The sequence below is a fragment of the Heliangelus exortis genome, chromosome 15 (genome assembly GCF_036169615.1).
Source record: "Heliangelus exortis chromosome 15, bHelExo1.hap1, whole genome shotgun sequence".
In the NCBI taxonomy this organism is placed as follows: domain Eukaryota; kingdom Metazoa; phylum Chordata; class Aves; order Apodiformes; family Trochilidae; genus Heliangelus; species Heliangelus exortis.
Genome location: NC_092436.1, coordinates 52,509 through 62,595, shown reverse-complemented (window position 1 = coordinate 62,595; position 10,087 = coordinate 52,509). Strand labels below are relative to the sequence as shown.

The 10,087-nt window shown below is 49.8% G+C and overlaps 1 protein-coding gene across 1 annotated transcript; it reads left to right on the top strand.

Annotated features, from left to right (window-relative positions):
- Positions 1 to 5,325: 5,325 nt before the first annotated feature.
- On the top strand, positions 5,326 to 8,310 carry EGR1 (early growth response 1). Its single transcript, XM_071758732.1, has 2 exons — positions 5,326 to 5,763; positions 6,071 to 8,310. The coding sequence occupies exons 1-2, from the start codon at positions 5,529 to 5,531 to the stop codon at positions 7,366 to 7,368; spliced, it is 1,533 nt and encodes a 510-aa protein (XP_071614833.1). The 5' UTR covers positions 5,326 to 5,528; the 3' UTR covers positions 7,369 to 8,310.
- The last annotated feature ends 1,777 nt before the right edge of the window (positions 8,311 to 10,087 follow it).

The window sequence follows — 10,087 nt, the reverse complement described above, 5'->3', positions numbered from 1 at the left end:
CACTCTTCCTTCAATGGCTGCCACGCGCTCTGATCAGCTATCATTGTGTGTTTAAGCAAGCACCTCCTCTAGTCATTTTGGTGACACTCACATTCCCCCACATCTTCTTATCCCTACACAAAGTCTTTTTTTCAACTAAGAATTCTTCACTTCATCTCTTGCCACCTCCCCAAAAAGTGTTTCAGCACTTCAATAATTGTTTATTTATAAAGCAGCATTTGGGGCCTGGATTCTCCCACATTTGTCAGGAATATCAGGTGCTGGAACTCTTAAGGTTGCAGCTATCCAAGAAGGTGCTTGAAGCCCTCCTGTTCCCAGTGTGCCTGTACCCGATTTCATATAAGGTGGCCTGAGAAAAGGAAAGGACTGATGGATTCCTGTTGGAAACAAGGCTTGAAATAACTTGTAAGAACACCAAACAAAATGACAGACAAGAAAAATGGCTGACACAAGCCTTGCTTCTACAGTGATCTGTTGTGATGCTTTTCATCCTATATTCTGACTGTTGGGCTGAGTATGCTGAGCCTTTATGTCCTTCTAACTTGCAGAAAATGTGACAAATGTTTCCTGTTCCATACAACCTGACATACAATAAGAAACCACAATACTTATTGGTAGTGACATGACAAAATAAGGGGGGGAAAATTGTTGCAAAGAGCAAATTCTATGAGAACAATTGCAATGATCTCAATTTAATCTGTGAATGTAGCGCAGGGTTTTTCTTTTGTGCATACAGATGCCTTGCCTTCTTAGTCTATAAAGTCAGCACCAGTGTGCGTAGCTAGAATAAAGTGTTCAGAAGTTGCAGTTTGTGTATAGTAGGGAGATTTTTGTACTTATTCTGAGCCTCTAGAGAGTCAGAGAAGCACTGTGATATAAACTTGTTGACTCTGTGGACAAGTAGGAGCACATTCAAATGCAACATCACTGAGCACGGGCTCTATTTTAATCATACAAATATAATACTGTATCATATGACCTGTTTAAGTGCTCTTGTCCTTGGTTCAGACTTTCCCTCTGGTCTCAAGGTTCCAACAGATAGTTCAGAGTGAATAGTCTCCTACTCAGATTAGTTTTTCAATAAACAAAGTCTGGTTTAAAAAAAAATAAATAAAAGTTGAGAGGCTCCTTGTGCTAGTGATTGTGGTCAACATGAGTGTGATTAAGGTTACACAGCTGCCAGAAACCCTTGGCTCTCCTTGTTCTCTAGAGGAATATTGGTAGGCCTCTTGCACCTTGCTTCAATGCAGAGGTATTTACCCTTAGAGAAACTGCCCCTGAAGGTTTCCAAGTAGTTCTGCCTTATTTTTACTTCCATAAACATGCCAGAAGCAGTGGTAGGCCACCGAGAATGTACCCATATATCTTAATTGTCTCGATACCGTGGGACACTTAGTACCATTTGTCACAGGGCTAACAAGGAACCAATATAAACATTTAATTTAGTAACTGCAGCTAAATTATCTAAACTGGAGATGTTCATTAGCGCAGAGGTACTTCTAGTCACTAGGAGAAATGTTTGAATACTTTGAGTAGTGTACTTTTTTTGTGCTATGTGACACAATCTTTACAGGATTTTGAAGCCTAGTAAGTCATGCGCCCCAAATTAAGCAATTGAAAAAATTTATTTAAATCAGAGCATGAAAGCCTGAGGCTAAAACCCTTAGACACCTCAGATTTTTTAGAAAAATTAGTAACGTCTCCTTTTCGTTCATAATCTCTGAGATTAATTAAAAAAACAAAGCAAAACAAAACCCACAAGAAACATGATTCTTACACAATGGATCCATGCTCTAATAATTTTTGTAGATGATGACCAGCTCCTGAAGTAATTAAAGGAAAGAGTTCCCTCTTCTGGTTATACAATACCACTAGGATGTACACACTCCAAGCATCAAAGAGTATTACAGCATCAAATTAACAGAAGAATAAGAATAAATCTGCTATTTTAGATTTTTTTGTGCTGTTCCATAAAATTGGAATAGCGACTAGCATTTTCCAGTGACCTGAGTGGTTTATTCATAGAGCTTAACACCCTGTTTTGTCTTCGCTCCCTGACCCCATAGCATTTTTCACTCTGTCCTTTGAATAGCATTTCTCTCACTGAAACATGAGAGACAACAATTTCATTTGATGACAGTGGATTTTCAGGGACTCCCTGAGTATTACACATGTTTATTCGTTAGACAATCACAAAATTATCAAACTTTCAGATAAAATTGTGACTGATCCAATGGCAGTCTTACATTTCTGTGCTTTCGCTAGGAGCATTGAGTGTCACAAATTTACTTAAATACTGCCATATTTGAAAGATACTATTTTTAAAATACTGAGCTATAGTAGAAAACTCCTTGGACAGTCAAATTATGCTACCTAGAAAACAAAACACAGAAAATATTTTATTCTTGTAGCTAGAGGGTCCACTTCAAAAGCTTTAATTCACAACTTCTAGTCTTATTGAAACATCCCTCACTAACAAAAAAGCTGGCTGGCTGCTGAACTAGCAGATCTTATTTTTTTTGGTAGTAAAAGTCTGACTCTTCTAATATGGTTCTGACAGACCTATTGTATTCAGAAAAGGAAAATAGAACTCACAGCATGAGCGCCTAATGACAATGGGTGATTTCCTAGCTCAGTGTTCAGGCTGTAAGACATCTGTGTGTATTGCTGCCTCTATAGTGACTGAAGCCAGGAAGTTATCACTGGAACGGTGAAGGATGTGTTGCTGAACAATCGTTATTACTATAGTTTATGTGCAGCTCAAGCTGGGTTGCTCTGTTTGCAACTCTGAAACATGTCTCTTGCTTACTGTTATGTGAACTGTTAAATTAGAAGTATATCGATAAAAATTAAGGTAACAAAAAGAATACAATAGTTTTAAAAAAACGACCAACAACAAACCAACCAAACTTTTCTGAATTATGTACATCCATTGAAAAAGAGTATTGAGCCTAACATGCAGGGTGGTGTATGAACTAAGTTCTCTGGGAATCGGGCATTAGTTGAAAAAAATGTTAATTCTGGTCATGAAAGGGGGCCGGGAGGGGTGTGTGTTTTGAAGAAATAAGGGGGAAGGAGGATGCAATGGGTTCTGCAATGTTAATAAGATGCTCAGGAGCCACATCAAACCAAGCTGTTTGTAGAAGTCAAGTTCTGCTGTTCTGCTCATCTAACATCGCTCCAAACTATGATAGGCTGGTGGGAACCAGCGACTAGCTGTAATCATTATGTATTACTTCTCAAAACCCGCGGTAGATGTTTAAATTTGCCAAAAAATCAAAAAGGTCTGAATCCACTTTCAGAACAGAGTGCACTGACATTTGAAAATCAGTATCATTTCTCTCCATAAACATTAAGTACCAAAGATTATAGTCGCATTAGGTGCCCTTGATTCATACATGCTGCAGATAAGCAGGAACTTTTGATGTTTTTCTTGAGGGCAATGTGTGGCTGGAACTTGAAATTGATTTTAGGGTGCAAATGCATCAGTGCGGGAGGAACTGCACGTTGTTACTGACAGGACACGGCTTTAAATATAGCAGCTCAGTCAAAAGAACACATGATGGAGGTTTCAGTGTTCTGTAAAAGTGGACAGACAGAACCCTGCCGTTGCGCGCACCCAGAATATCAATGACAAAGGCGGCGGAGTCAGCGGTGTGATGTACACAGCTGCCTTTCCGCGGCACAAGGGATCGGCCGAGCACCCGCGGAGCGTGATGCTGCTTTGCGCCAGAAGACCGCGCCGTGAACGGGAGCAAAGGCACCTGTAGTTTCCCTCCGCCTCTGCGAGCGGTGGCGAGCACCGTGCCGTAGCCGGACAGGGGCGGCCGCGGGGCTCCAGGCCCGGCCCGAACGGATCAAGGCCGCCGGAGCACGGGACCGGAGGTGCCCCGGCCCGGCCCGGCCCGGCCCGGCGCAGCCCAGCCCAGCCCAGCCCAGCGGGGTTCGGGTCAGCGGCTGCTCCCGTCACCACCCACAGAGAGAGTGCCGCGCACTGCGGGGAAACCCTCGCTGCGGAGGCCGCGCACGCGCACTGTGGCCGCACTGCGTCGCCGGTGCCGCCTGGCCCGGAGCCAGGGGAGCCCCGCGCCGGCAGCGGGGCCGCCCGGGTGGGGCGGAGCGGAGCGGCGGCCGCGTCGAGCGCCTATTTATAGTGCGGGAGGCTCCCCTGGTCCCCGGGGCGCTCTCCTGCGGCTCCGTGCTGTGCTTGCTGCCTCGGGCGGGGGAGCCGGGGCTTCCGTGCGCAGCCGTCCGTCCAGCGCAGAGCCGGTGCTGGGAGCAGCCCGCGTCTGCAGGGAGAACGGGCAGTAAGGCTCTGCGGCTCAAAGGGACAGCCCTAGAGGAGCGAGGACAAAGTCCCCGGAGCTGTTGCTTTTCCCAGCGCCGAAATCAGTGGCGACTGCGGCCGTGCGGTACGCGGGGTCTGTCGCAGCAGTGCCCCATCAGCCGCTGCGCGAGGGCAGCGCACCGAGCCCCATATGCCTCGCTCTGGCGTTGCGGCCAGAGCTCTTCGGCTCTCTGCGTGAGAGGGCGGAGCAGGGCGCTCCCGGCAGGCCTCCGGAATCCCAGAGATTCCCCTTTTCCGGCAATCCCCCACAGCCCGTTGCGGAGCGCGCTGCCAGCGTCCAGAAAACTCCTCCGCAACGAGGGCTGCCGAGCGCGCTGCGTCGCTGACCGGGAGACACCGGCGCGCGGCCCCTCCGCAGGGACGGCGAGCCCGCTAGAGGGTGGGGTGAGCGGGGGCTCTGCCCGACAGACTGTGGCGGCGTTGGAGCCCGCCGGGCGCTCCCTCGCGCCCGGGCAGCAGCCTCGCGCACCCGTGGCCCGCCGCCTCCGCGCGCTCCCGCGGTCCGGGGGCGGGCGCGCGGCCCAGCTGCAACCTCGCTCTCGCGCCCGAGCTCCCCGCTCCCCCTCTCAGCCCGGGGCCGGAATCGCCATATAAGGTGCGGGAAGTCTCCGCCGGAACCGAGACTTATAAGGTCGTTTCCTAATATGGAAAGTGCGGCGGGGGCTTCCGGCGGGCCGGCTGGGGCGGGAGGGGCTGGGGACCCCGAGGCCGGCGGCGCTTCGCCAGTGCGGCGGAGGTGCTGCCTATGGCGGGGGTCAGGCCCGCAGCGGGCGCGGGGCTCCCAGTCCGGTGCGGGAGGGGCCCCCACGGCCCGGCTTCCCCCGGTGCCAGGCGCTGACGCCAGGCGGGGTTCTCCAGCCCGCATCCATATTAGGGCTTCCTGCTTTCCATATATGGCCATGTACGTCAGGGCCGGGGCGGGCTGCGGCCGGTGAGACCCGATATATAGAGGCTGCTCCGGGGCGGGCGTGGAGCTAAGCGCTTCCAGCGGGCAGAGGCGGGGGGAGCCCCGGGCGGGCGGGCGGGCGGGCGGGGGAGCCGAGCACTTTCAGCGGGCAGCGCCGGGGCGACCGCGGCGCAGGGCACGCAGCAGGCGACGGCCGCCTCGCCGCAGCCGGCCCGTCCGCCGGGCCCGCGGCAGAGGTGTCACCATCCGTCAGAGCCCAAGCGCGGCGCCCTCATGGCCGCGGCCAAGGCAGAGATGCAGCTCCTGCCCCAGCTGCAGATCTCCGACCCTTTCGGCGCCTTCCCGCACTCGCCTCCCGCCATGGACACTCACTATCCCAAGCTGGAGGAAATGATGCTGCTCAGCGGCGGGGGTCCGCAGTTCCTCGCCCCTCCCGGGGCGTCTGAGACCACGGGCTTCGGCTCCGCCGGGGAGCCCGGGGAGCAGCACTTCGAACACCTGGCGGCAGGTAAGCGCGCTGGCCTCGCCCGGGTGGAGAGTCCCGGTGCGCCGGGGGAATCAGCGGCGCCTGCGGAGTCTCCGCGCTGCAGCGGCGACCCAGTCCCGGCGGCTGCGCGGGGGGATTCTCTTGTGTGCGTCAGCGGCTCCGGGCTAGCTACTGCTGGAGACCTGCCAGCAGCGCTGCAATATGGTACTTTCAATTATTAATTAACCAGAAGCAAGTATCTGGGGCTGCGCTGTGCAGGGATGGCTCGCGAAGCACTGGCAGCAGCTGCGGTGGCTGTTGGAAGTAATCGCTCTTCCTCTCTTTCCAGACACTTTTCCTGAGATCGCTCTGAACAACGAGAAAACCCTACCAGAAACCAGCTATCCCAACCAAACAGCGCGACTGCCACCAATAACCTACACTGGGCGCTTTTCCCTGGAGCCAGCCCCCAACAGTAGCAACACCTTATGGCCAGAGCCCCTCTTCAGCCTTGTCAGTGGGCTGGTGGGCATGGCTAATGCACCTTCCACTTCTACACCTTCTTCATCATCACCATCCTCCTCCTCGCAGAGCCCCCCTCTGAGCTGTTCTGTCCAAGCCAGCGAGAACAGTCCAATTTATTCAGCTGCACCAACTTTTCCCAATTCCAGCTCTGATATATTCCCTGACCCACAGACCCAGTCCTTTCCCAACCCCTCTGGAGGCCCCATCCAGTATCCACCTCCAGCTTACCCAACTGCTAAAACCAACTTTCAGGTGCCGATGATCCCGGATTACCTGTTCCCTCAGCAACAGGGTGAGCTCAGTCTTGTTCCAGCTGATCAGAAGCCCTTCTCAGCCCTTGAGACCAGAGCACAGCAGCCTTCCCTCACACCGCTGTCCACTATTAAGGCATTTGCTACTCAAACTGGCTCCCAAGAGTTGAAGACTCTCAACGCTAGCTATCAGTCCCAGCTGATCAAGCCCAGCAGGATGAGGAAATACCCAAACCGTCCCAGCAAGACCCCTCCTCATGAGCGCCCTTATGCCTGCCCAGTGGAGTCCTGTGACCGGAGGTTTTCACGGTCTGACGAGCTAACGCGGCACATCCGCATCCATACGGGACAGAAACCTTTCCAGTGCCGCATTTGCATGCGGAACTTTAGCAGGAGTGACCACTTGACTACGCACATCCGCACGCACACGGGAGAGAAGCCATTTGCCTGTGACATTTGTGGCAGAAAGTTTGCCAGAAGTGACGAGAGGAAGAGACACACTAAAATCCACCTTAGGCAGAAGGACAAGAAGGTGGAAAAGGCAGCTCCGGTCTCAACTGCTTCCCAAATTCCTGCCTACTCATCCTCTGTGACTACACCCTACCCTTCCTCCATTGCCACCACTTACCCCTCACCAGTGCGTACAGTGTACTCCTCTCCTGCTTCCTCTTCTTATCCCTCCCCTGCGCACACCACATTCCCATCTCCTTCTATAGCAACCACTTACCCCTCTGGCACCGCCACTTTCCAGACCCCAGTGGCCACCTCCTTCTCATCTCCAGGGGTCACCAACAATTTCAGCTCACAGGTGACCTCAGCACTTTCAGACATGACATCAGCCTTTTCTCCAAGAACAATTGAGATTTGCTGAGATGACCTTCTGGAACAGGAGAATTCACCTTTTCCATTGGTACTATCATCAGACCTGGAGTTTCCTACTACTCCCCCAATACTACACATTGCAAGGCTATTTAACTTTTCTTTAAACTTCAGCTGCCTGAAACAACTGCTGGTCAAGTTTTCCACCTCTGCTGAATGACTTAATTTGCATGGATTGTGGATATAAGTTCAGTATAATTTTCCCCGTAAACAATAGTCATTTATTAGGAAGAAAGGACTTTAAGTATATAGCTGATACTATATCAAGTGAATTGTAACTGTGTCATGGTTTTGCTTTCCTTTAGGTACTATTGATGTGAAAAATCTTTGCATATCCATGTTGTATTATTTGGAGTTTGCAGGGACATATTCTGTAAATGTTAATTCTGTTTTGGTGACAATGCTGTAATGAGATTCAACCTTCTTTGGGAACAGCACTTACTATATTTGAGCATGTTAGAGTGACGCTTTGTAAATATCACCTGATGAGATTCATGTGGCAGAAGTTTTGTTTTCAAAGTTACAAGTCTTGGTGCCTTTTTGTGAAGCCTTGCTGATGTCATGCATTTGTGTGAATGGATACTTTGCATCTTGCCTTAAAGTGAAAGGGATGTTACTCAAAGAATGTAAGGGATAGCAGGGAATGGGTGGGGGGGGAAGCACAAGAAAGCCCTGGGGGACAGAATGTAAGCAAAAAAACACCCCACACCTCTTAAAGTCTATTTTTGTTACAAAAATGTAAATTTATATATATATATATATATATATATTCAGGAGTTGGAATGTTGTAGTTACCTACTGAGTAGGCAGCAATTTTTGTATGTTATGAACATGCAGTTCATTTTTTGTGGTTTATTTTTACTTTGTAATTGTGTTTGTTAAAATGAAAGTGACTGTTTGGCTTCTAAATACATTGAATGCGCTTTCCTGCCAATGGGATATTTGGTGTACAATACCCTTCAGAAAAAAAAAATAAAAATAAAAAAAAAAATTGTGCGGACCTCCACATTTTCCTTTAAGTTGCAATAGGGGAAGACTGCTACAGCAGCCCTGACTCCTTGAGTGTCTGGGAAGTAACAAGTGCTGCTTGTCTCCTGGAGAAATACCCACTTAGAGGAAGGAGGGCAGACCAGTCACTCCTAAGTCCAGGCGCTTGCAAAGGTATGGATGGAACACACGTCCTTGCATTAGGTATGTCACCTGCTATTTTGAAGTAGTCATGATTTCTCTTTTCTGGCTTCCCTAAAAGCATGTGAGCTAATCTTAGGAAGAAAAACAATTGTCCTGTTGCTAAAAATTGTGTTTAAAAATTAGAATGTTAACTGTTTGTTCACAGGTAGTCAGAGATCTTAACGGATGGCAAAATAATAGAACAGTTTCTCATCTGGAAGTGCAATGACCTCAGTCCAAATGGCTGGTTGGTGGAGGGCAGCTCTGCTTAGCTGATGGCCATCGTAAATTTCTCCTTGACACAACATAGGGCTTAAGTGCCTGTGGGTGGGCCTGGCAGCCTTTAGTACAGGCCCAGAATTGCATAGTTCACTGGGAAGGGACCTATGACCTGCAATGGTCATCTAGTCTAATTGCCTGACCACTTCAGGGCTGACCAAAGGTTAAAGCATGCCATTAAGGGCATTGTCCAAAATGCTTTTTAAACACTAACAGGCATGGGGTACTGACCACATGTCCAGAAAGTCTGTTCCATTTGACCACTCTCAGAAAAGAAATTTTTCTATTGTCCAGTCTCAATATCCCCTGATAGAGCTTTGAACCATTCCCACGTTTCCTGTCCTGTCACTGGATTCCAAGGAGATCAGCATACCCTACTCTCCAGTGCAAAGGAGATGATGGGGTCTGCAATGCTTGTCTAGCTCAAAGAAACACTGTTCCTACTTGCCCTACACTTTCTCCACTTCGTGATGGTAGATCCTTTCAGCTTGTGGAGGCCTTCAGAAATCCAACCTAACCTGCTCCCCTTGCTTCCCTGTCACATCCTTAGCTCTTCTCTTGAGGGTGCTGCGGTCTCCCTTTAAATAGAATAATTCCATGGCAGCAGTGCCCAACTGTAGGGACGTTCTGAGGCACTGAACCAGCTATGTAGAGTCCCGTGGTAACCCTGACTCAAGAATCAGCGTAGCTGAGTAGCACAAGTCAGCAGTGTTCTGAGGGAAGGGCTTGGTACTGGTGCACTACTGTAGTTTGCCTGTACTGGCCTGAGAGCTGGCAAATGACGCTTCCCCTCCAGCAGGGGTAGCACCTCTGAACTGCATTTTATTGCAAGAAGCTCCCCAGTACCACAGAGCCGCTGGTTTGGAAAACAAAACAAACCCCAACACAAACCAAACAAAAGCCAAACCAAATTGCAAGAACTGTTGATATATGCCATACGGCCATTTTCATGCAGATAATCTTGGTTGTAACTTCTTAGAAAGCGCTCACAATTTAAGTTTTGGCATTCGGTTTGAATTTCAGCAACTCGTGCTTTGCGTGGTCTTTCGCTCCTACTCTTTCCGTGGCCTTCATCCCATAAAACGGAAGCAGACTTCGGGGGTGAGAAAGCATCGACTGTACATCTGCGAGATCCTTCCGTGTGCTGTTGGCCTGAAGAAGACCAAGGGATTTCTGATTCTTAAGGTCCGCTTCCGCTGTTACCGGGAGAAAAGTCTGTCTCAAGGATGCTGTTCCCAGGGAAACAGCAAGTGTTGCCATCG

Bases quoted from the DNA above. Each gene is read 5' to 3' on its own strand.
- EGR1 (XM_071758732.1), top strand. From the start codon at position 5,529: ATGGCCGCGGCCAAGGCAGAGATGCAGCTCCTGCCCCAGCTGCAGATC. The intron at 5,764-6,070 runs GTAAGCGCGCTG...CTCTCTTTCCAG, and splicing joins CTTCGAACACCTGGCGGCAG to ACACTTTTCCTGAGATCGCT.